This window comes from Bos indicus x Bos taurus, chromosome 23 (assembly GCF_003369695.1).
Source record: "Bos indicus x Bos taurus breed Angus x Brahman F1 hybrid chromosome 23, Bos_hybrid_MaternalHap_v2.0, whole genome shotgun sequence".
Classification (NCBI taxonomy): domain Eukaryota; kingdom Metazoa; phylum Chordata; class Mammalia; order Artiodactyla; family Bovidae; genus Bos; species Bos indicus x Bos taurus.
In genome coordinates this window covers 40,978,176-41,004,808 of record NC_040098.1, presented here as the reverse complement: position 1 = coordinate 41,004,808, position 26,633 = coordinate 40,978,176, and the positions used below count along the sequence as shown (strand labels likewise).

General features: G+C 42.1%; 1 protein-coding gene across 1 annotated transcript in view; it reads left to right on the top strand.

The window, feature by feature from the left end:
* Positions 1-1,596: 1,596 nt before the first annotated feature.
* Positions 1,597-26,633, top strand: part of CAP2 (cyclase associated actin cytoskeleton regulatory protein 2) — a 140,158-nt gene continuing 115,121 nt past the window's right edge. Inside the window, exons 1-2 of the mRNA XM_027524018.1 lie at positions 1,597-1,797; positions 24,975-25,096. Coding sequence (XP_027379819.1) covers positions 24,976-25,096 — 121 coding nt within the window. The 5' untranslated portion in view covers positions 1,597-1,797; position 24,975. The remainder of the gene's footprint in view (positions 1,798-24,974; positions 25,097-26,633) is intronic.

Below are 26,633 nucleotides of genomic sequence, written 5' to 3'. Positions count from 1 at the left end.
ACCATGTTTTAAAGTCTTCCTTACACTGTGTTTATTTTTATACTCTCTTTATCTTCTTACTAGCTTATAAATCCAAGGGGAGGATTTGTGCCTCATTCATTCACCTTTATACTCCATAATACTTTATACTCCAGTGTAAAATACACTTAGCCAAAAGAAATGCTCTATTAATGCTTGCTGAAGTTAATGCTAGAGAAAAAAAAAGTCATGTTAAACTGGAAACTTGGAAGTTTCCTGTGAACCTGTAAAAATTGGTTCTTAAGGATATATTAATTTTTGTATTCCTGGAACATATATATATGTATATATATTTTTAAAGATTCGTCTGTTCATTCATTCTTCAGTAAAAATGTATTGAGTACCTATCAAATGCAAGGCATGTGCACAGCAGGGACAGCACTGATCCTGGATATGTGTAATGTATCCATTCACATAGCGATGTGATCAATGACATAAACAATGTCATTCTGTTTCCCTTCTTTCCAGACAAAGGGGAGCAAGAAGGCACCCCTCATCACCAGTGTTGGACAAAGAACAGTGTGTGATAGGAAAAAACCTTAAGTTGTGACCTCTGGGGTCAGAATAGCCTTGTCATGCACAGAACCAAATTACATGCAATTTTAACACCGAGAGAAAATACTGGCTTTTTAGACACTCATCCTAGTATTTGCTTAGAAATTTTGCTTTAAGAAATATCAATGCAACCCCGCCCCCCTTTCTTCTCTGTAATTATTTTCCTAGCATTCATTCAATGAAGAGCTTCAAGTCTACTTTTTCAGATTGAAATAAACTAATGAAAATTGAAAATCAATGTTTTCTTTCTAACAGCGTTAACAAAAAAAAGTAAAAATCTCCAGTTTTGTAATTGTAGTCAACATACCAAGGGGAATGGCCACAAATACAATAAAAGTAAATTGGTTTAGGGTACCAGGAAGTGGGCTTCCCTGGTGGCTCAGACGGTGAAGAATCTGCCTGCAATGTGGCAGACCTGGGTTCGATCCCTTGGTAGGAAAGGTTCCCCTGGCGGAGGGCTTGGCAACCCACTCCAGTATTTTTGCCTGGAGAAACCCCATGAACAGAGGAGCCTGGCGGACTACAGTTTAGGAGGTCACTAAGCACAGCACTTTTATCCTTAACCAATCAGGCAATTTTTACAAAAAGATGTATGTAAAGTACATTTTAAAATACATTGTTAAAATGTTGTTGCAAAATATGAATGCATCTGAACTTTGTGTCTAGCTGAAGTGTTGCTTCTCCACCTCCCTCTCCAGCCAGGAACTTTATCCCTCTACTGGGGTTGGGGAGAACACTGGCCGGTCTGTAGCTCCCCAAGGACCCATCCTTTCTCTGCACAAGCCTTTGAGGATCCAATCTTCGGCTTCTTCAGCCAGGAGCCTCCCGGATCTTTCCAGACTTCTTTGCAAGGCTGCCTGATGCAGCGAATTCATTCCTGTCTGAGCCTGCCGCCCTCTGCCTTCTTCCTCTCGCTCTTTTCTCCCACGGCCCATCTGCCCCTCCTCTCCTCCATCCCCTCTCTCCCCTCCGCTCCCCTTTATTTCCACTCCCCCCCGGCGGAGCTTGGCTCCCCTCCCTACCCCCCTCTCCCTCTCCCTCCCTCTCGGCGAGTCAGTATTTGGAGCTCCCGGAAGCCGCCGGCCACTCTCCCCGGGAGCAGCGTGACCGACACCGACTCCTGCTAGGGGGGGTGAGGAGGAGGAGGAGGGGGGGAGGAGGGCGCGCGAGTGGCCGAGCGCGGATTGGCATCGCCCAGCACCGGACCGCAGAACCCGAGGGCAGGTAATCCAGAGCTGCCGGGCCGGGCCGGGCCGGGCCGGGAGGGGCGCGGGGTGGAGTGGGGGGAGCACCCCGCGGCCGCGCTCGGAAGTTGCGCTCCATGGGTGGGGTACAGAGGAGCCCGGGCCGAGGCGCGCGGGGAATAAAGGCGCTTGCTGGCCCGCATGCGGGAGAAGCGGGCGGCCGCGGGGCCTGGGTGCAAGGCCCGGACGCGGGGGTGCGGGCGTGAGGGGGGCACCCCATCTGGGTCAGCGCAGCGGCGCTCCCCGCCCCCGCCGCCTGCCCGGTGCGCGCCGCGCAGGCCGGGCTGGAAGGCGGGTGCGGGCGTGCAGCGGTCTCGGGGCTGGACCCGTGGCTGAGGCCTCGCAGCCGCACTCCAGGCGGGTCTAACTTTGGGGGTGCTCGCCCCCTCTGCTCTGAGCCTCAGGGGGTGCGGAGTATTGGGGAAGGGGGGTTGTCATTGGACTGAATTTGATCCTAGCCAGGAAGTGCTGGAAAGAAATGGACCTGGCTTCTCTGCAGAACCTGACCTGAGGTCTTGAGTCACTTTAAAAAAATGTACTGGCCACTGAGGCATTGAGGGACAGCTCCGAAGAGGTCACCTCGCCACCACTGGGTCTTTCCTTGGGTAGAGGGGTTTGGTGGAAGCAGCTTCGTTATCTTCGCTTTGGAGACTAATAATCACATATGCATATAGCCTTGCCTTTATTGCCATCAGAGTGGTATCAGACATCACAAATAGGCTGCAGGGTTTAGCGATATTTGAATGATTGCATTCTCTAAAAGGAATGAATATGGATATTGAACTAGAATTAGGTCCAAACAGCCAAAGCGGAGATGAACACAGCAGAGAAGATCAAGAACCTCTGGTTATATAGTCAGAGGAATGCAGAAGTCTATGGGACTTAAACCACAGAAGTTAACCAGAATTGTTTGCAGAGTACTATTTCTTTACTGCTTATATAAGACTTTTTTAATTTAAGGAACATGGCTTAGAATTCTTGGCAAAATATCTAAGCCCATGTAATGTAAGGTTACGGCTGTGGAGTGATCCTTGGGGGAATTGTTCTTATAGTTATTAAAGTCCAGTTAGACTGTAAGCCTCCTGAGGGCAAGGGTGGGTTTTTTTTTTTTAAAGATTTTACTGCACCAAGCAGTATTTGACTCCAACCCTTTAATGAACAGGCAGTAAAAGTTTGTTAAAATGATTAACCCAACGGTTTGAGTGTGGTTGTGACTTTTTGAAGATACTACATTATTTTTTAAGGAAACACTACTCTTTGATCTCCAAATCTAAAAGTCCTTAATAAATTAGAACTGAGGTATCATAAATATTTATTAAAATTAAAGAGGAAAAAATTGAGAAATCATGAAGGTAAATGTCAAGGCAGTATTGGCTAGTAGGAAATAGGTTTTTGCTGCTCATTGTAGAAGTGAAAAATATTTTAACTTGTTGATATAAGGTAAGGTTTAGAGTAAAGGGCTGGATAGTAAACTTGTAGACTTTCTTGGCTCTGTGGTCTCTTTAGTAACTACTCATCTGTGCTGTTGTAGCTTAAAACCAGCCACAGAAAATGACTAAATAAATGATGTGACTGTATTTCACTTTATTCGTGGACACTGAAATTTGAAGTTCATATAATTTTCATCAGTATTGAAATTTGTTATCCAGCTCTGTGACCCCGTGGACTGTAGCATCTGCCAAGCTCCCCTGTCCTTGAAATAGTCTTTTTTTTTTCCAGGCAGTAAAAACTGTAAAATTCATTTTTAGCTTGGGAGAGGATGGGAGACACAAAAGCAGCTGGAGAAAGGGGGCAGGTTTGTCACATTGGTAGTAGTTTACTCTTCCCTCCTACCATGTGTAGAGTTTGGAGGGGAACCTGTTTGTTTGTTTGTTTGTTTTTAAGATTTTTTTCTTTTTTTGATGTGGACCATTTTTAAAGTCTTTATTGAGTTTGTTACAATATTGCTTCTGTTTTATAGTTTGGTTTTTTGGCCACAAGGCATGTAGGATCTTAGCTCCCTAACTAGGGATTGAACCCTCACCCCCTGCATTGGAAGGCAAAATGTTAACCACTGACCTCCAGGGAAGTGCCTGGAGAGGCACCTCTCGAAAGGGTCAATGGGCCAGATTAACTGGGGGCTTAAGTCATACCAGGAGCTTCTCTGGTGGCTCAGAGGTTAAAGCGTCTGCCTGCAATGTGGGAGACCAGGGTTCAATCCCTGGGTCGGGAAGATTCCCCTGGAGAAGGAAATGGCAACCCACTCCAGTACTCTTGCCTGGAGAATCCCATGGACGGAGGAGCCTGGTGGGCTACAGTCCACGGGATCACAAAGAGTCAGACACGACTGAGCAACTTCACTTTCACTTTTTCACTTAAGTCATACCCAGGAGTTAAGTTAATACCTTCAAGAGTAGCATTAACTTATTTTGGGCATTGCAGTATTTTGTGTCGAATATTTCCTAACAGACATCTTTATGTATGACATTTCCTTTTTAATTCAATTATGTGATATACATAAAATAATTTGGTAAGTTTATGTAAACTGTAAACATAATATTCAAATAACTGCCTGTAGCCCTGTCCCGGGCTTCCCGGGTGGTGCTAGTGGTAAAGAACCTGCCTGTCAATGCAGGAGACATAAGAAACTCAGGTTCGATCCCTGGGTCAGGAAGATCCCCTGGTGGACAGCATGGCAACCTACTCCAGTATTCTTGTCTGGAGAATCCCATGAACAGAGGAACGTGCCAGGCTCCAGTCTATGGGGTCTCAAAGAGTCAGACATGACTGAAGCAACTTAACATGGCAGCCCTTTCACTAGGGCTTTCAACCCTTAAAAACTAGGGCTTATGAACTAGATAATTGTGAAAATATAACCCACAGAATGGGAGAAAATATTTTAAAATCCTATATTTGATAAGGAACTTGTATCCAAATATATAGAGTTCTTACAACTCAATAATAAAAAGTAACCCAATATAGAAATTGTCAAGATATCTGAATGAATATTTCTCCTAAGAACATATACAAATGGCCATAAGCACATGAAAAAATAGCTCAACATCATTATTCGTCAGAAAATGCATATCAAAACCACAGTGGGGTACCACTTCACACCCACTAGGATGGCTAGAATTGAAAAGTCAGATAAGTGTTGGTGAGCATGTGAAGGAGTTAGAACCCTTGACACCCTTATATGTTGCTGGTAGAAATATTTCTTGTACAGTTGCTTTGGAAAACAATTGGGCAGTTCCTCAAAAATTAAACAGAGTTACCATGTGAAACAACAATTTCACTCTTAAGTATATACATCCAAGAGAAATGAAAGCACATGTTGGCACAAAAACCTGTACATAAATGTTTATACCAGCACCATTCGTAACAACCAAATTAAAAATAACTGAGATGTCCATAGGCTGAGGAATGGATAAATAAAATGTGATATATCCATACAATGGGATTTTATTTAGCCATAAAAAAGAATGAAATACTGATTACATGTACCTTGAAACCATTATTCTAAGTGAAAGGATTTAATCAAGAAAGAGCACACATTGTATCGTTCTATTCATATGGAAATGTTCAGAACAGGGCAATGTATGGAGACAAAGTAGGTTAGTGGTTTCTTAGGTGTGGAGGTTGATGGTGGGGGTGGGGGTGATAGCGAAGGGTGCAGGGTTTGTTTTTGAGCTGGCAAAATGTTCTAAAACTAGTGATGGTTGTGAACATCATCAGATGGTATACTTCAGATGGATGAATTGTACAGTAAGTCCCCTACATACAAACCTTCAAGTTGCAACCTTTCCAAGATGCATATGTATTATAAACCTATTATAGTACTATAATCATATGCGAGCCATATCTCAATAAAGTTGTTAAACAGAAGGCTAGAAAAAGAGGACTAGATTGCTACCCATACTGTTGTATATTTCTTTATGCCCTTCTCCTATGACATTCACTGTACCCATCCTTACACTGGATTTTGTGTTAACCATTCCTGATTTTATTGTAAAATGCTTTTGTGACATGTATATGTTCCTAATCAAGTTTGTCTACATTTGCTTGTTTTTCTAAAACCATATCTTTTATTTTACATTTCCTTAGGAGGGACCTTTTATTTTGTTTCTGTCACTGAAGGGGTTTTTTGGCTGTGCTGGGTCTTTATTGCTGTACTCAGTCTTTCTCTAGTTGCAGCACACAGGCTCTGGAGCGTGGGCTCAGTGGCTGTGGCAAGTGGGCTTAGCTTCCCCTTGGCGTGCAGGATCGTAGTTGTCAGACCGCAGACCAAACCTGTGTCCTCCACGTTGGAAGGATTCTGATCCACTGGACCACCCGGGAAGTCCCTTCGTTTTTGTGTCTGTGTTTTTTTTAATTTATAAAAAGGGTATATGTATATTATAACCTCACTTTTAAAAAGCTCAAAACTAAGTTTTCAAGGATTATCCATGTTGTTGCATGTAACTATGTTATTATTGTTGGCAAATATTCCACAGTTTATCCTTTCTCTTATTGATGGACACTAGGGTTGGTGCCCATGTTTTGTTGCTTTGGACACTTTTTTTCCATGTGTCTTGGCACACATGTGTCTTCTGTGTGAATGTGCCATGTATTTTAATTACCAAAAAGAGAGTTGATTGACATACACAGTAGTGGTATAATCCCAGCTTATTCATTCCCCTAAACCAAGTGCTTTAATCTGATACCCTATTATAAATCTCATCCTACTTAAATTCTAGTTGTAATATCTGGTTTCTCATCACCTAAGAAGCATGGAAAAACACTATTTTAAAATGCTAAAATGAATTTGCTTGACAGATATAAGCAAGCTTCTTCCACGGTGAAAGAGGGAAGTCCAGTGAAGTTCCACAGGATAAATGTTACTTGTGTGAAAAAAGTCTTGGTTGTTCAGTCATATCTGACTCTTGGCAACCCATGGGCTTTAGCTCTCCAAGCTCCCCTGTCCATGGAATTCTTCAGGCAGGAATACTGGAGTGGGTAGCCATTTCCTTCTCTAGGGAATCTTCTCGATATTTGCATGCCAATACACAATTATTACTTGCTTTATTATCAATTTTCTACATGTTAACTTTTAATTACAACAGCAGAGTCATGGACCAGAAATGACTGAAATAACCCAGAAGGATGAGCAATTATGCTACTCAACTAAATTTCAGTCTCCCTAAATTTTTCCTTACATTGATGATTTAAATAATTTTAATATTTCATCACCATATGATGTTAAGTATATAACTCAAGGAGTTCAAAAAATTTGAGTGACATTTCTATTACAAAATTTCATCCATTTGCATCTCATTATATGAATAGTTTGCCAGGATTTACATTGATAAAAACAAAAATTGAGAATCAAATTGATTTTCAACCTTGACTCTTTCTAGCAATAAGTATACTGATCCCATATGCATGAGACAATTGAAAAATAAGAGCTCTAAAGAGAGAGGTTTTCAATGAAAAAAATACCTTTTATCTACATTTACTAATATTTGTCAATATTTGTAGTATTTGTTTTGTTTTTGGTAAGTTCCTTCTAGTAAGAGTTACAGTGGTAACAACTAGGAGAGCACTCTTTACCATTGAATTTAAATACATATATATATCAGATGACACCACCTTTATGGCAGAAAGTGAAGAACTAAAGAGCCTCTTGATGAAAGTCAAAGAGGAGAGTGAAAAAATTGGCTTAAAGCTCAACATTCAGAAAACGAAGATCATGGCATCCAGTCCCATCACTTCAAGGCAAACAGATGGGGAAACAATGGAAACAATGGCTGACTTTATTTTTCTGGGCTCTAAAATCACTGTAGGTGGTGATTGCAGTCATGAAATTAAAAGACGCATACTCTTTGGAAGGAAAGTTGTAACCAACCTAGACAGCATATTCAAAAGCAGAGACATTACTTTGCCAACAAAGGTCCGTCTAGTCAAGGCTATGGTTTTTCCAGTGATCATGTATAGATGTGAGAGTTGGACTATGGAGAAAGCTGAGCGCCAAAGAATTGATGCTTTTGAACTGTGGTGTTGGAGAAGACTCTTGAGAGTCCCTTGGATTGCAAGGAGATCCAACCAGTCCATCGTAAAGGAGATCAGTCCTGGGTGTTCATTGGAAGGACTGATGTTGAAGCTGAAACTCCAATACTTTGGCCACCTGATGGGAAGAACTGACTCACTGGAAAAGACCCTGATGCTGGGAGGGATTGGGGGCAGGAGGAGAAGGGGATGACAGAGGATGAGATGGCTGGATGGCATCACCACTCAGTGGACATGGGTTTGGGTAGACTCCAGGAGTTGATGATGGACAGGGACACCTGGTGTGCTGTGATTCATGGGGTCACAAAGAGTCAGACATGACTGAGTGACTGAACTGAACTGAGATATATATATATATATATATATATATATATATATATACATACTTTTGATACAGAAAAGTATGATAGGGTAATGAATAAAAGACATTAAAGCATAAAATATGTAAATCTAGGATAAACTCTTATAGAGTGAGAAGAATGGAAATGTAAATTAACGGAGAAATATGACTGTCAAAGAACAACCTCTTTATGTATTCTTTTAAAGTAAATGATGATGAGTTTCAATGGATGTATTTCAGCAAGTGATAAAATAGTTTTAGTTTTACATGTCAATATTTACAGAATACTGGCAGCTACATTCTTCACAACAGTTCACATTTTGGTGGAAATTTTTACATGTCAACCTAAAAATGTGAAAGAGGGATTTACAAAGTTCTTTTAGGTTGTATACACGTAAGAATTTGAAAATCCCTTTGAAACTCATCCTGCTTCCATTTTCTGACCAAAAATAAGAGTCTCAATTCAGTTCAGTTCAGTTCAGTCGCTCAGTCGTGTCTGACTCTTTGCAACCCCATGAACTGCAGCACTCCAGGCGTCCCTGTCCATCACCAACTCCCGGAGTCTACTCAAACTCATGTCCATCGAATTGGTGATGCCATCCAACCATCTCATCCTCTGTCATCCCCTTCTCCTCCTGCCCTCAATCTTTCCCAGCATCAGGGTCCTTTCAAATGAGTCAGCTCTTTGCATCAGGTGGCCAAAGTATTGGAGTTTCAGCTTCAGCATCAGTCCTTCCAATGAACACCCAGGACTGATCTCCTTTAGGATGGACTGGTTGGATCTCCTTGCAATCCAAGGGACTCTCAAGAGTCTTCTCCAACACCACAGTTCAAAAGCATCAATTCTTTGGCGCTCAGCTTTCTCCATAGTCCAACTCTCACATCTATACATGATCACTGGAAAAACCATAGCCTTGACTAGACGGACCTTTGTCGGCAAAGTAATGTCTCTGCTTTTTAATATGCTGTCTAGGTTGGTCATAACTTTCCTTCCAAGGAGTAAGCGTCTTTTAATTTCATGACTGCAATCACCACCTACAGTGATTTTGGAGCCCAGAAAAATAAAGTCAGCCACTGTTTCCCCTGTTTCCACTTCTATTTGCCATGAAGTGATGGGACCGGATGCCATGATCTTCGTTTTCTGAATGTTGAGCTTTAAGCCCACTTTTTCACTCTCCACTTTCACTTTCATCAAGAGGCTCTTTAGTTCTTCACTTTCTGCCATAAGGGTGGTGTCATCTGCATATCTGAGGTTATTGATATTTCTTCTGGCAGTCTTGATTCCAGCTTATGCTTCCTCCAGCCCAGCATTTCTCATGATGTACTCTGCAGAGAAGTTAAATAAGCAGGGTGACAATATACAGCCTTGACATACTCCTTTTCCTATTTGGAACCAGTTTGTTGTTCCATGTCCAGTTCTAACTGTTGCTTCCTGACCTGCATACAAATTTCTCAAGAGGCAGCTCAGGTGGTCTGGTATTCCCATCTCTTGAAGAATTTTCCACAGTTTATTGTGATCTACCCAGTCAAAGGCTTTGGCATAGTCAATAAAGCAGAAATAGATGTTTTTCTGGAACTCTCTTGCTTTTTCGATGATCCAGTGGATGTTGGGAGTTTGATCTCTGGTTCCTCTGCCTTTTCTAAAACCAGCTTGAACATCTGGAAGTTTATGGTTCACATACTGCTGAAGATTGAAAATAAGAGTCTGTGATGTGGCGAACCATTTCTGCAGGTTTAGTGTTGATAAATTAACTGATTCATTGCTTGATAGTGACTCCTTATTTTACTAGATTCAGAGATTTTTGAAAGGTCAAGTTCTTGATACTTGTGACACCTCTCCAAAGAGGATGATAGCCCAGTACATTTTATTTATTTATTTTCAGGCAGTTATGTTAATATCTTTATTCATTTTTCTTGTTCTTCACTTGGAGGCATTCTCTGTAATGCATTGCATTTGTGTATATGTATGTGTATAATAACCAGACAGATAGCACTCTGGATCTGTAAATGTATAGCTTTCTCCAAGTTTGGGAAGTTTTTGGCTGTTATTTTTTCAAGTATGTTTCCTACCTCAGTCTCTTTGTCCTCTCCAGAAATTCCAGTGACACTAATATCAAACCTTTTTGTATTATCCCACAGGCTTTTTAGGCTCAGTTCACTTTTTTGTCCCGAGAAGGCAGTGGCACCCCACTCCAGTACTCTTGCCTGGAAAATCCCGTGGACGGAGGAGCCTGGTAGGCTTCAGTCCATGGGGTCACTAGGAGTCGGACACGACTGAGCAGCTTCACTTTCACTTTTCACTTTCATGCATTGGAGAAGGAAATGGCAACCCACTCCAGTGTTCTTGCCTGGAGAATCCCAGGCACGGGGGAGCCTGGTGGGCTGCCGTCTATGGGGTCACACAGAGTCGGACACAACTGAAGCGACTTAGCAGCAGCAGCGGCGGCGGCACTTTTTTCTTCAACTTTTTTCTCTTCTTTAGATGGGATAATATCTACATCAAGTTTATTGACATTTTCTTTGTCATCTCTGTGCTGCTTTTGATCCCATCCCATACATTTTGTACTTGTTATTGTATATTTCAGTTCTAAAATTTTCACTTGTTTCTTTCTTGTAGGTTTTGTGTCTCTGTTGAGAACTCTGATCTTTCAATTTATGTTGAGAGTGTTTACCTTCATTTCTTAGAACATAGTTAAAAACAGCTTCTGTAATCTATCTGATAATTTCAACATCTGTATCATCTTGGAGTTGGCATGTGATAATTGTCTTTTCTTTTAAGGGTTGACCATGTTCTCCTGGTCTCCTGCATGTTACTGATAATTTTTTTTTAACTGAATTCTGAACATTTTGAGTATTATGTTGTGAGACCTCTGGGTCCTTTTGAAATGCTCAGTGTTTTCTTTTACCAAGCAATCAACACAGTTCTATCTTGCATCCTGTGGGAATGGTTCCAATATCAGTTCAGTTTTCAAAGCCTTTGCTCTGTTGCGTTGGATCCCATGGAAGCACTGTTTAGGGGTTAGTCTGGGACTTGAGCAGTGAGATTTGAGCAGAACTTAAATCGTAGTTCAGTTCTCAAAGCCTTTGGATCTGTCCTACACATACATAGCTCAGGGGTGAGACTGGGGGGTGTCCACTGGTTCATGTACAACGTCAGGGGACCCCCTTCTTCAGCTGTCTCCATTCTGAGATTCCTCCCACACTCCCCTTCCCCTGGGATCCTTTTGCTGCTCTTCTGGCCAGAAGGACTAGGTTTCTGTTGAGGTGTTAGCTACTTCTGCTGCTGCCGTTCAGTTTCCCCAAACAGGGGCCATCCTTAGGACAAAGAAGTAACAGAAAATAAGAGGGGAGAATGACAGGGATTCTGACTACACTCTTTGGATCACAAAGGGCCCTTTCCCTGCTCCTCAGGCAATACGATTAGGATTTTGGGGAGGTATTTTAGCTGTCTGTGCTGCTGCTTGCTCTTCTACCATACAGTTCTCTGATGGGCAGCCACTCTTGGAAAAGAAAAAAGGGAAAAAACCCAAGCAATCCAGACTTTCCCTGACATCCTTCCATTTATATGGGCCTCCTTTTCAAGGCTTCTGATTGAAAAGAGGAGGGTTCTCTCAGAGATTTTTTTGTTTGTTTTTTCATTGGCCGCACCATGCAGCGTGGATGACTACCCCGACCAGGGATCGAACCCACACTCCCTGCATTGGTGACGCAGAGCCTTAATCACTGGACCACCAGGGAAGCCCTCTCTCAGAGTTTTTGTTGCTTGTATCCTGTGTGCAGTTCCAACTGCAAGTCACCTCTGAAGAGAAAAGAGGAACAAGCCCAGAAATGCACTCCCAAATGGATTCCTTTTCCCAGTGTTGATTGCCCTTCTCAATACTCCTGCTGCTGTTTATCCTTCAGGGTCAGGAGTTGCCTCTTGCATTTGAACACAGTTTAGAGACAGGCTGTGGTGAGCATATTCCCTCTGAATGGTCTCTGGGAGCCCCTCCTCCTTTCTTACTCCCTTTTTCCACTTTTCCCCCATCCCTCACCATTCTTTCCTTTCTGCTTCTCTTTCTCTCTTTCCCCTTTACTCTAAGCTCCCAGGTCCAAAGAGCGAAAAAGAACTTTGCATCTTCTGGTGGTCCACAGCTCTATTTAAAAACTGATCTTGTCATAAGTAGTAAATCGAAGTCAAGTATGGAAGTGGTCAAGTATTTTGAACGTCAAGTATTTTGGCCCCTACAACTAGTTCCAGGAGTGAGGGGTGTGGCCATTCAGAGCAACCTCTGGTCAAGTTTAATTACTACCTGTGACTTTGTAGGGAGATGAGAGTGCCAGAATCCCTCAGATTTAACCAGTTTTCAACCACCTCTTTAGAAAAAGAAGTACTTATTTTTGTTTTGTTTTTTGTAGCTTTGGTGGCAGTGGTGGTTTAGTTGCTAAGTTGTATATGACTCTTGCGACCCCATGACTGTAGCCTGCCAGGCTCCTCCATCCATGAGATACTCCAGGCAAGAATACTGGAGTCAGTTGCCATTTCCTTCTCCATTTTGTAGCTTTATTGAGGTATAATTTTGCATACCGTAAAATTACCCACTTAAAGTGCACAATTCAATGATTATTAGTGCATTATACAACAGCCACCACAATCCTGGCTTAGATCGTTTCTATCTCTTCAAATAGAAATTTTGTACCCATTTGCAGTCACTCCCCATTTCTCTCCCCAGCCCCAAAGTGAAAGTGAAAGTCACTCAGTCGTGTCCAACTCTGCAACCTCATGGACTGTAGCCTGTCAGGCTCCCCGTCCATGGAATTCTCCAGGCCAGAGTACTGGAGTGGGTAGCTGTTCTCTTCTCTAGGGGTCTTCCCAACCCAGGATTTGAACCCAGGTATCCTACATTGCAGGTGGATTCTTTACCTTCTGAGCAACCAGGGAAGCCCCTCCCTAACCCAAGGCACCCACTAAACTACTTTCTGTCTCTACAGATTTGCTTTTTCTGGAAAGTCATATAAATGGAATTATACAATACACGGTCTTCTGTGTCTGCTTCTTTCACCAAGCATAGTGTTCTTGAGGTTTGTTTATGTTGTAGTATGTGTCCATACTTCACTCCTTTTTATTGTTGAATAATACTCCATTGTACGGATGGACCACATTTTGTTCATTCATCTTTCAGTTGATGGACATTTGGGTTGTTTCCATCTTGTGTGTGTGTGTGGCCATTGTGAATGATGTTGTCATAAACATTTGTGTACAAGTCTTTGTGTGTGTGCACACATTTTTCTTTTTTTAATGTTTATTTATTTGACTGGGTCTTAGTTATGGCATGTGAGATCTAGTTCCCTGCTACTGCTAAGCCCCTTCAGTCATGCCCGACTGTGCGACCCCATAGACTGCAGCCTACCAGACTCTTCTGCCCATGGGATTCTCCAGGCAAGAGTACTGGAGTGGGGTGCCATTGCCTTCTCCACTAGTTCCCTGAGCAGGGATCAAACCCAGGCCCCCTGCATTAGGAGCAGGGAGTGTTTGCCTCTAGACCACTAAGGCCATCTCTGGATATATGTTTTCATCCCTCTTAAGTAGGTAAATATGAATAGAATGGCTGAACAGTATGGTAAAAATGTGCTTAACTTTTTAGGAAACTTCCAACCTTTTTCCACAGCAGCTGCACTATTTTACATTCCCACCGGCAATGTAGGAAGGTTCCAATTTCTTCACAACCTTACCAGCACTTGATGTTGTTTGTCTCTTTGATTGTAGCCATCCTAGTGGGTATTTTCAGTTCCCCTAGTGAAGGTATAACCCGGTGGTTACAGATAGAAAAGATAACCTGGTGTCGTCGTGGTTTTGATTAGGATTTTCCTGGTGACTTGATGTTGAGTGTTTTTATAGGCAGTGTTGGCTATTTGCATATCTTCTTTGGAAAAACGTCTCTTCAAATATTTTGCCCGCTTTTAAGTTGGTGTACTTGTCTCCTTCTCATTGAGTTTCAGGTGTTCTTTGTGTATTCTGGGTACAAGGCGAACAATACGCTTACTTTAAGGAGGAACAAAAGGTCCATGGAAGCCCTGCCTGGGCCCTGGCAGCCTGGCCAGGGGACTCCACCGTTCTTTACCCAGTGCCAGAATGTGGCCCTGGGGGGAAGTCCTAGAAGCCTCTCTTTGACCTCTCCCTCCTCCATGGCCTCAGCAGAGCAAAACAACAGCAAATAGAAAAGCTCAGGAATAGAAAGAGTCCTCAATACCATAGGAGTGCAGAAAGTGGGTGGGAAGGGAGAGCAATAGGTCTCCAGCAAAAGGTCCTTACTTCATGCTTAGCTAAGAGAGCACCTGCTTCAGGAATGGAATGTGTTAGGGATCTGTTCTGGTCCCAGTTAGCATTCAGAGTCTGTGATTTTATGTCTCTGTCCTTACACAGCCCCATCACCCCAAGTCAGGGCACAGCACCAGCCTTTAAGATATAGTTAGACGTCCCACACGGTTTCTGATTCCGCTGGACTCTCTTCTGCTGAAATAGCCCAGTGCCCTGTGTCCTGGTGTTCTTCAGGGCCAGCTGTCCTTAACAGCCAAACCATCTGCTCCCTAGGGAAATCATGGTGCCTTGAAAATAGAATCTGTGTCTCATCCATATATGTAGCCCCGGGAACTCTGCTCAAGACACATACAATTATCGTAAGTCCGAATGAAGAGGAAGGGATGAGTTCGTGTATTGGAAGTGAGAAAACTGAGACTCAGGTTAAGCAGTCTACCCAGAGTCACACAGGTTGTCAATAAAGGGATTGGGTCTCAAATTAAGATTCTCTGATACCAAAAATACTTTTTCCACTAAGTCAAGTTATGAGTCCTAGCCTCTCATCTTTAGAGATTCCAACTTAGAGAAGAAGTATTTGTACTAATAGACTGAACAGGGATGGTTCTGGGGAGTGATGCCACAGTGTGGAGAGGGCAAATGGGCTGAGGAGGTCATTTCTCTATGTGGTTTGTTTATGACGTCCTTCTGCACCCAACTCTGGATTTGGTGGACACGACAGGAAGTACTTCCAGGAAGGTTATCTCTGATGGGTAGGATGAGGGATGACCTCTTAGAGGGTTGGGATTCAAAGCCTGTGTGCATCAGGGCCTGAAGGGGTCCTTCGAGAAGTGGAAATGGCAGGACTGTAGTATAGAACGGTTGTGGGGTTGTATTTGGGAAGGGGTGAGTTGTCTCACTGATGGACTCTTAGGAACCTGGTGAGTTGTAGTGGTAGGGTGAGGGCCTTTTGAAAATCAAGCTGAAGTTTGCTTGTTTGCTTTTTTCTCTGCAGTGGAACATTGTTAGAGGCTTTATAGGAATCAGTTGGCTAACCAGGATCATACGCATTTTCTCCAGTTCTGTGAAAAATTTAAAGTGCTCTTTTATTCATGTAACTCTCTGATCTCTCCTCTTCTGATTCCACTGTTTCAGAGCTTAAAGACTCTTGAAACTTCTTTGCAGTAAAAAGAAAACAGTGGCTTTGAGACCTCCCTGGTGGTCCAGTGGCTAAGACTCCCACTCCCAATGCAGGGTACCTGGGTTCAAACCCTGGTTGGGAAACTAGATCCCACATGCCTCAGCTGAAAGATCCCACGTGCTGCAACCAAGGCCCGGCGCAGCCAAATAAAAAATATAAATACATATTTAAAAAATAATAAAAATGGTGACTTTTTTGCTGTTTGGTGAGAAACTGGCTCCAGACGGTCCCTTTGGAGACTAAGGGAAAGATGAAGGCAGGTACCTTGACAATGTGAATGTGTGTCTTATGGAACAACTCTCTGACTTGACTGAGCAGTGTCTGCTTGCAGCCTCCTACCACTACAGCTGGAAGGATGTGTATTTTAATTGCTCTTGATTTTCTATGTACGAGTATTTTCATAGCAGATAGTGGGGACTATCTTGATGAATGATACAGCGTATTTAGTGAGCCAGTCAATGAACGGATGAATAATGCCATGATTTGTTTCTTCTATACATACCATTACCCTAATTAGTAATAGTGAACCACAGGATCACTTCCCCCAGTGACTGGTAGGTTACAGAGGAAAGAACAGATAATTGTCTCAATAGTCTCAATAAAGAGAAACCACAATCTAGGAAAGTCTGGTGTGAAGATAGTTAACCAAATATTTTTGAATTTGGGTGAACTTATAGAGAAAGTCGGAGAAGGTGATGGCACCCCACTCCAGTACTCTTGCCTGGAAAATCCCATGGACGGAGGAGCCTGGTCGGCTGCAGTCCACGGGGTTGCTAAGAGTGGGACACGACTGAGAGACTTGAGTTTCACTTTTCACTTTCCTGCATTGGAGAAGGAAATGGCAACCCACTCCAGTGCTCTTGCCTGGAGAATCCCAGGGACGGGGGAGCCTGGTGGGCTGCCGTCTGTGGGGTCGCACAGAGTCGGACACGACTGAAGCGACTTAGCAGCAGCAGCAGCATAGAGAAAGTAGTCCATTGTGACTTTTTATTGTTTGCAGAGAGCTCACATAAAAGCCAACTGCCCAGCCTTACCCTAAGAAAAAGCTTGACAGTCTTCAATTTCCTGTCACTTCAAGTCTATTTTCTATTTAATGTTAGGCTCGTGATCTTTGAAATCCCTTGGATCTGGGTTTCTCTTATAGAGGAGAAACTCCCCATGAGTATTTCTGCATCTTTGGTCTAGTTAGAAGTTTAAACCAGCAACCCAGAAGACTTGGCTCTTTTATTAACCTGAAAATATTCCCAAAGTAGTATTTATTTGTTTTATGAATTTGCTGTGGGAAATTTATAAAACTGTATAGACAATATGGAGTTTTTTAAAAATTCTGAAAACCTAAAGAAAAAGAGCCATAGAGAGACTTCCCCAGTGGTCCAGTGGTTAAGACTCTCCCTTCCAATGCAGGGGGCATGGATTTGACCCCTGGTCAGGGAATTAAGGTCCCACATCCTACAGGGTGCAACTAAAAATTAAAAAGCAAACAAAACAACAACAGCAAAATGAACTATGGAAAACCGAAGGTTCACATTGGAGGGAGCAGGCATGCTCTTTCCTATCACGGGAGGAAGACACTGTAGGTCTCCGTAGGAAAAACTAATCTTGTGTCTCCTTTTAAATGGAAATTTCTTCTGCAAAAATCTGGCTTTCCACCTGATCTAGGATTATACCAGTGAGTGGGCAGGCGAGGGAAAGGCAGTGAGGGGTAGCCAATTAATTAGTCAATCAAAAAATATGTATAGAGTTCTCCATGCACCCAGCAGCATGCAGACTCAGTGGGAGATACAAAGAAAGTGAGATACAACCTCAGCCCATGGGAAGCTTGTACTGGTTTCCTTTTGAGGCAAGGTATACATGTGCTAGCAGAAAAAATGGCACGAGGAGGCATTTGCATTCAGCAGTCTGTCTCGTAGATACCAAGGGTGTAGTACAGACAAATAGGCTGCTATTCGGAGAAGGCAATGGCAAGCCACTCCAGTACTCTTGCCTAGAAAATCCCATGGACGGAGGAGCCTGGTAGGCTGCAGTCCATGGGGTCCCTACGAGTCGGATGCAACTGAGCAACTTCACTTTCACACAATGGAGAAGGCAATGGCAACCCACTGCAGTGTTCCTGCCTGGAGAATCCCAGGGATGGCAGAGCCTAGTGGGCTGCCGTCTATGGGGTCGCACAGAGTCGGACACGACTGAAGCGACTTAGCAGCAGCAGCAGCAGCAGCAGGCTGCTATTCTGGGCTTATCACTACTTCCTCTGTGCCATGGGGGTGTCAGTATTCAAGGTAGCTACGGAAGCTGCTTTTCATAACTGGTTAGACTGAGTAGCTAGGAACTTAGCAGACCTCTTGCCACCGAACATAAGATGGTTTGATAGAGAAAACAGGAGGGATGAAGGAGGGTGTTGTTTTTTTTTTTCCCAAAAAAATAGTTCCACAGAGATGTCCTCAGAGGACTAACTAAAAGCAAAAGTCATATAAAAATGTTTGGGGTGGGGGGAAACTGTGACTATAAAATTACTAATTACACAGGAAAATTTTTGTTTTTGTAATAACCATTACACATAGACTTGAGAAAATCTCTTTTAGAAATGTTGAAGGAATAAGTACATTGACAGAAGAAAGTGAAATGTTGAAAAAAATAATGATAAAGGTGTATTGACCTGAAGTTTTCAGCTAGTCATTTCCGTTGTTTAGATCTTCTAGATGATTGCTCAGTGTTTCAAGTTCATGACAGCTTGATGTAGCAGTGTGTAGGCTAACTATTCCCATGAGAGCAAGGTGGAGATGGGAGATTTTCATGACAGTAGCTGACATGTCTGTCACTGACCTCGTGCCAGACTTTTTATGTTTTGGTATGCATGTTTATAGCAATCCTATGTACAGGTGGTAACTAAAGTAAAACCAAATTAAACTCTTTTTCCAAAGTCCTCCAGCTAATAATTCCAAAGCCAGGCCACCTCTATGCTACCCCAGTTAAAGATGAGCAAAACAATTGAGACTTTATAAAAAGGTTAAAAAGTGTAGGGAACTCTCCCATTCTGGAAACCACTATGAAAAAAAGGATAGGAATACTGTTTCTCCTATGTTTTAAGTGTAGTCATTGTACTATTGGCATAACATTGGACACTGGACATAAAATTGGACAGTGTGTGTGTGTGTGTGTGTGTGAGAAGTCCCTTCAGTCATGTTGGACTCTTTTCGACCCTATGGACCGTAGCCCCCCAGGCTCCTCTGTCCGTGGGATTCTCCAGGCATAAATACTGGAGTGGGTTGCCGTGCCCTCCTCCAGGGGATCTTCCCAACCCAGGAATCAAAACTATGTCTCTTGTATCTCCCTGCATTGGCAGGTGGGTTCTTTACCACTAGCACCACCTGAGAAGCCCTAAAGGTAAATAATATTAGGAACTAAATATCTGCAATTTAACAATGGGTTTTATAAGATGACCAATGAGGGAAAAAAAAATAGTATTTTTAAACACTAACAGCTGGATTTCCCTGGGGGCTCAGTGGTAAAGAATCCACCTGTCACTGCAGGACACACAAATTTGATTCCTGGTCTGGGAAGATCCCACATGCCTCAAAGCGACTAAGCCTATGCACCACGACTACTGAGCCTGTGCTCCAGCGCAGGAGCCACAGCTAGTGAGCCCACGTGCCCTACAGCCAGTGCTCTGCAACGAGAGGAGCCGCCACAACGGGAAGCTCGCAAACGGCAACTGTTGAGTAGCCCTCGCTTGCCGCAACTAGACAAAAGCCCACACAGCAGCGAAGACCCAGCACATCCAAAAACAAATAAATAAGTAAATAAAAACAATGACAGCTACCTCTCCTCCTAGGAAACTGTCTCCAGAACACCTTATTATTCCAAGAACAGTATATGAGAAAATACTGATCAGCTGTATGAAGTTTTTGTAAATGTATGCAGTTGATGTAAGAGAAGTTTGAATTGTTTAAATATTTAGAATGCTAACTTCTTTGTTTGAAAACAAATAGACTTGTTTTATTAACTCACCCAGAGACAAACTATATGCACTGTTCATTCTCCAATCTTTTCTACACTCCTGAAAATCATTGATAAGAAAATATTTGGGGACAAAAAATGTTTGATCAACAACAGAGCACATCATCATGAAAATTCAAAACACTGGGGATAAAGAGAAGATCCCATAAACTTCCTCCAGAAAGGAAAACACGGATTACATCCGAAGGAAGAAGGATCAGAATGGCTTTGGACTTAGCAGCAGCTGCCTAGGAAGCTAGAAGAGAATGGAGTGAAAACTTCAAGATTGCAAGGAAAATTTCCAGCCTAGAATTCTATACTCTACCAAACCAGTAGTCACATGTGAGGGCAAAGTATAGATATTATCAGACTGCTAAGGTCTCAAAAAAATTGCCCTTTTATGTACATGTTTTCGAGGGTAATGCTCTTCCCAGTTAAGAAAGTATCTCAAGAAAGAGGAAGATGTAAAATTCAAGCAACAGGTGATACTGCACTGGAGGGAGAGGGGGGAGAGTGAAGGTAGAGGCGGACCCCAGGGGACAGGTGTGTAGCAGGCCTGCAGAACAGTCTTGCAGTTGGAGTGATCTCCAGAAGAGATGCCTCTGAAAAGAAACAGCTAAGACAATTCCGAGTGTGTTTGGCCCTGTGGAAAGGAGACTTATTCAACTCCTGGAAAAGCTTGGAGATGAGTGATTAAGTATAAAGAAAACTGAGAAGCTGAACATCATAGCTGTAGGAAAACAGGTTGTGCAAAAATGGAACACGATCTTAGCATACCTCATGACTCAGCTGTGAATAGTCATAATTGTTTTAACACTGATGACGAGTCACAGAAAAATTGTGATATCATAGTGTTGGGAGGATGGGACAAGAGGAAATGTGCATTGATGTGCTGGTGGAGATTAAGCAAGAGAAAAGTAAACCCTCATGTTTCTGGAGGGAACTCAATGGATAATGCCTAAAACTGAAGGAAACAAACAAGATGTAGAGATAGAACCATGCTACTTAGAGATAAGGAGGTAATTACTAAAAGAAACAGCTGAAATAATTGAACATGGTTGACTCTTAAGGCAAAAAATGGAAGAAGGCATTCAGGGGACTGTTGTGGTTTTTGTGATAAGCCTTGTAGAATTATTGACTCTACGTTATGTGCATTCTTTGATAAAAATAAAAAACTTTTTAAAAAGTAAGGGGTAATTCAGATAAGAGAAAATGACAAGGATGAGTTACCATTCCCATTATAAAGAAATTCAAAATAAAATACTTAAAAATTAATACAAAATAAGAAATTAAGATTCATCTCAAGTATAATTTCCTAAACATTCAAAAGAGACAGTCATGTAATTCCATGTTCCTCTCCCTTTTTTTTCCCACCCATCCTCACTCTCTGGTCAAATGTTTGGGCTTCTTCTCTGTAAGCTGTAGGTTATAGGGGAACTTCAGCTTAGAGTTGGCTTCTACTTGAGTTAGAATGACTAGAAAATGTGGAGGCCAAGTTTGAGCTGTATTGTCTAAGCCAGTCTCTTGGTTGTCCAGCTGTGTATCTGGTTTCTCTTTGCATCTCCTCAGAGTCTTAGAATATCTCAGCTTCAGCCATTCTGCCCTGTCCCCCTCCTCTGCTGGCTTCCTGACCCAGGCTCATCTGTCTGTCCACCTGGCCTTGACACATTACTTCCTCTGACCCTGCTGCCTACATTTGCTTTGACCGTCCTCTCCACTTCCTCAGCCTAATTCTTCATTCCTGGCTCCCCACCTCCTCATCTGAACGTGGCTAAATCCACTTTGGAGAACCAAGGCGAATGGAACTGCCTGGGAGGAATGTGGAGAATCTGTAGGTCTGTCCTTTCTTCATTCTTGAGAGCCCAGCTGCCAGCTGAGCGCACATGTGGGGGAAGTGTGTGTGTGTGTGTGTGTGTGGTGTGGTATGGGGCAGTGCGGGGGTGGGGGGTGAGTGGGGAGGAGAAGAGAGCACAGCCGTCTTGGACTCCGTCATTTGCCCTGGGAATGCTCGTGTATTTTTGATATCCTGGTGTCGTCTTTCTTTTATTTGTTCTGCATGTCTCTTAGATACCGGTCTAAAATTTAAAACCCAGAGGCATCTTTCCAGCTTCCTTGCATGAGCACTGTTTTGACCTCTTCAGAGGCCATGGCCAGACTTCAGCTCCTGGTGATCTTACATGAAGTGACATCTGATTCGCTTTTAGACTGCATTCCACACCAATCTGCCCGGCCCTGCAGTTTATGGGCTCACTCCTGTTGTCTTTCAACATATGGAGCACTGTGAGATAGTGTGAGTTTGAATCTTGTCAGGGAGGCTGATTAAGCCACCATCAGGGACAGCAGTCCTATGTGTGAAATGTCCCAGGCCTTCCCGAACAGCTCTGGGAGCGGCTGGGGGTGGTTAGTGCTTCTCCATTGAGGGGCAGAGAGACCTTGCTAACAAAGCAAACACATTGTTTTTGTATCACGGGCGAGGTCCACGGTGGTAACATTTGGCACGTTGAGTAACAGGGAACATAGATAACTGTGAACAGATGGGCAACTATTAAAAGATCCAGGGGCTTTTATCATTTCTCAGTTGGCCTTCACCCACCTACAGGATACCCAGTTCCCTTGTTAAATTACATAAAGAGCGCAAATAAATTTCTTCTCCCTCCTCTTTTTTTTTTTTTTCAATTGCGATGGAAGCAAAAGCTCTGACGTTGAAGAAGAGAATAGATGAGAAACTTCTAATTTTGAATCCTCTTGGGATTAGATGCTGATTTCAGCTGCACACAGAACACTGCCCCATATTTTTAAAGAGTAGCTGCTGGCAGTTTCAGAGGCGATGACTTTCCAAAATAGACAGTGAACTCCCCTGTCTGTATCTGGTGACCATCTGACATTTGGGACACAGACTTACAGAGCCATCCACGTGTTTTGATGCGTATAACCTCGCTGTTAGAAAATGGCAGTGGCATGTCATTAAGCTTATGCTCAGAACTAATGGAATACAAAATACAAAAAAGAAACACCTTACCTGGTTCCCAGAAGCAGTGGAAAATATTTACACATCTTAGAGCAATGAGATTTCTCCACACTCTGGAGAAGTGTTGTCTCTGGTATAGGAGTGTGCTAGTCCTCTTTGGCTCAGGATGATACTTGGAGAGTTCATAAGAGAAGAAGTGGGACTTCCCTGGTAGTCCAGTGATTAAGACTTTGCCTTCCAGTGCAGGGGGTGTGGGTTTGATCTTCGGAAGCTAAGATCCCACATGCCTCATGGCCAGAAAACCAAAACATGAAACAGAAACAATATTGTAACAGACTCAGTAAAGACTTGAAAAGAAGGAGTGAGAAGTCCAGACACTGATTGAGATGAGACATGTCTTCCTCTCTCTGGGGCAGCAGCCTGATTTTGCCCAAAGCAGTCATAGGTTGGTACGGTCAGTTATGGTACATATACCTGAATCTGATGAACCTGGCCAAATTAGATTGGGTTCATCAGAGGTGGCCTTAACAACATTACATTCCAGGGCCAGTAATTTTAAAGTATATCCTGTGTGGGCCTCCTGGTGGTTCAGTGGGAAAGAATATGCCTGCCAATGTAGGAAACCCAGATTGGATTCCTGGGTCAGGAAGATCCCCGGGAGAAAGAATGGCTACCCACTCCAGTATTCTTGCCTGGGAAGTTCCATAGACAGAGGCGCCTGGACGGGCTACAGTCCATGGGGTCACAAAGACTCAGACACAACTGAGCGACTGAGTACACACACACATGTACACTAAGTGTAGCTATCGAAGATCTGTTTGAACGCAGGAGGGGTAGATACCCAGCCCACTTTTATTCTCAGTCCCTTAGCTTCGAAACCAATTTATCCCAGCCAGGAGTGTTGGGTAGCTAAAGATCCATGTGTCCAAAAACAACCCCAACAAAATCTAAATTGTATTCTAAAAATAACCAGCGGAAAATGGAAATAACCATTTTTATTATTTTATTTATCTGTTCATGTATTTTTTACTGTTAGTTTTGGCTCTGCTGGGTCTTCGTTGCTGGATTTTTCTAGCTGCAGTGCAGACTTAGTTGCCTGATGGTATGTGGAATCCTCCTGGAACAAACGTTGAGCCTGTGTCCCTGGCATTGGCAGGCAGACTCCCAATCCCTGGACCACCAGGGATGTTCTCTCATTCTTATTATTTTAAACTAAAACCTACACTATTAAAAAATAATTTAAAACAATTAACACTGAAGCCAATGATAATAAGTAGAAGACAGCCCTTGGAGGGAATGGCATCTGTTGCCAAATGATACAGTTTGATAAACGCATACTTCTTCTGTGCTGGGCTCTTTGGTTTAAGATAATTGAGTAAGCAAGGGTTATCACTGGGTTTAGTGTCCCCTGTAGAATTATACTTTAACAGAATTATTGGAAATAGATAAAACATGCTGACACCATTTAGCAGGAATGTTGGTAATGTTAATTATGAGATATATGTTCATGGGATTTTTTTCTCTTCCTTATTTTTTAAATTATGAAAGTATGATAGCACATTTATAGGAGACTTGGAAAATACAGAACACAGTTACATATAGTTCTTATATATTACAATTATTTTTAAGTAGATAAATTGAGATTTTTAGTTGGAGTTTGAGTATCAAACTCTCAAAAATTAAGAGAACAAATATACAGAAAAGTAGAAGGATATAGTAGACCTGAAAAGCACCATGAACCAATTCAACATAATTAAGATTTATATAATTTTCACACAATAGTAGGATATAAATTCTATTCAAGTTCCCATAGGCTATAAACTAGGAGAAACTGGAACATATCCAGGGACATAAAACAAGGCACAAAATTTTCATGGTCTGAAGGTATTGAAATCATACAGAGTCTGTTCTCTTATCACTATGGAATTATGTTAGAAATCAATATCAAAAGATACTTGAAAATAACCCACATATTTTCAAGTGCAATGGTTCACAGTCTTTTAAGTAAATGTTATGCATCAATTCATCGTAGAATAAAGAAGCATCCATGGAGACACATGATAATGGTATAGAGAGTGAATATTTGTGTATTGCAATATGATTCTTATAAACATCCCTGAATTGAATAGAAAATAAGATGAGCTCAATGTAATTAGTTTTTATTCTGCTGTAAGTTTTATGTTTTTTTGAATTTCACCTATTTCCCTGACATATAAAAATACTCTCGAGGTAATTAAAGCCATAGCCATTCCAAATAATTTTTATTTTCCTTCTCGCTGCTGTTAAGTTTAATGGTGTCAGCTTGCTAATCCTCCCTGATGCTCACATGGCCTCCATTTGTGCCGGCATTTTCCTAGGATGGCAGAGATGCAGGGGCTCATGGAAAGACTGGAGCGGGCTGTTGGCCGGCTGGAGTTGCTGTCTGCAGGGTCACACAGGCCTCCTGGGGACTGCGGGGAAATTAACGGTGTCAACGGAGGTAGGACTGCACAGTTGTCATTACTGGTCTCTTTGTGGGTCACTTTGTTTCCATCATTGAGTTTTCATGAAACATTTCTATGAACTTTAACTCCTCCATTTCTTCCTTTCCATGTGACCATGACGTTAACCAGATGCAAGCGATCCCCCCCAAAAAGAAAAAGAAAGTCTCAATCCACAGTCCACAAAAATTACCTCTATCTGTGCCTGTTAACAGTACAATGCATGAGCTGAATGTTATTATTCTTTTCTTTTAGTGTTTATACTGCTCTTCCACATTCAGTGACTAAGTATATTATCTAAGTCATTATCAAAAAGAAGCTAATGTTCTCTATTAGACTGTAAATTGGAAGAAATTATCATTCTGTGCATTTTAATTTTAAAGAGAACAAGTCATTAAGTGTAAGAACTACAGTTTTGAAGGAAGAGAATCTGATGTGAAACCAAATATTATTTCGAGGTAGCATGATCACATCACATTGCTTTACGTTTACCATTCCTCACCAAATATGTTTTAAAAATTATATGCTAATGCCACACATTTTTAAAAAGAGTTAAAAAATAATGTGAACAAACATATAAAAAGTTAACTACTTCTTTAAAAAGATACTATGCGTGGTCAAATCTGTTATCTACAGTAATTTTTCCAAATTCTTTTTGTCTAAGGTTGCAGATTTAGCAAATAAGAATACAAGACACCCAGTTAAATTTGCATTTCAGACAAACTACCTTTTTTTGGTTGAAGTGTATTCTGAATACTGCATGGGATATACTGCATGATACATACTTCCTCTTAAAATTTATTCTGTGTTTATTTGAAATTCAAATATAAATGGACAATCTGTATTTAATCTGGCAACTCTATTCTTGTCTCACACCCATTGCTTCCATATCTGACCCATTTTGAATTTTGTCAGTCTTTTGGGGCTTGAGAAAAGCCTTGGGGAAGAGGGGGCTTCAGAAAAAAAAGCTTTCACTGGGCAAGATCCACATTGGTGCTTCTAGAATTTCAAGCGTATTTGGAGCTGTGCCTTGCATTACATGCCCTGGGACAGAAATTACTGTGTGAACACAAATGCACAGGCTGGGTTTTTCCCCCCTCCCTACCCCTCAAACATAATGAAAATTAAAATGCCCTGAATGAATTGAAAGGGGATGTTGTTTAAGGGAAAGCTGCCAGGGGCCTGTAAGTTTTTTCTGCATCAAATGAGACACATCTATGATTTCATTTTAAGCTTCTTTTTGTTAACTATACAGTTGGAATATGAGATTCAATAGACTTTATTTGTAAGGAAATATTTTCATGTTCTTCAGTGACTTTGTTTCCTTATGCCTTTGGCATCAGGTGATCAAAAGACGTTTCTGAGATTGCTGCCCACAAATATAAAGCCTGTGAATACATAAAATAAACTCCAACTCCCAGGAGGCTGTGTAGTGTTGCTGAGTTAAGGAAAAAAGAAACCCCAATAATTCAAACCTCACTTACACACAGAGGTACTAGACTGCTCTTTGTACTTTCTTCATAGAAGAAGAATTTC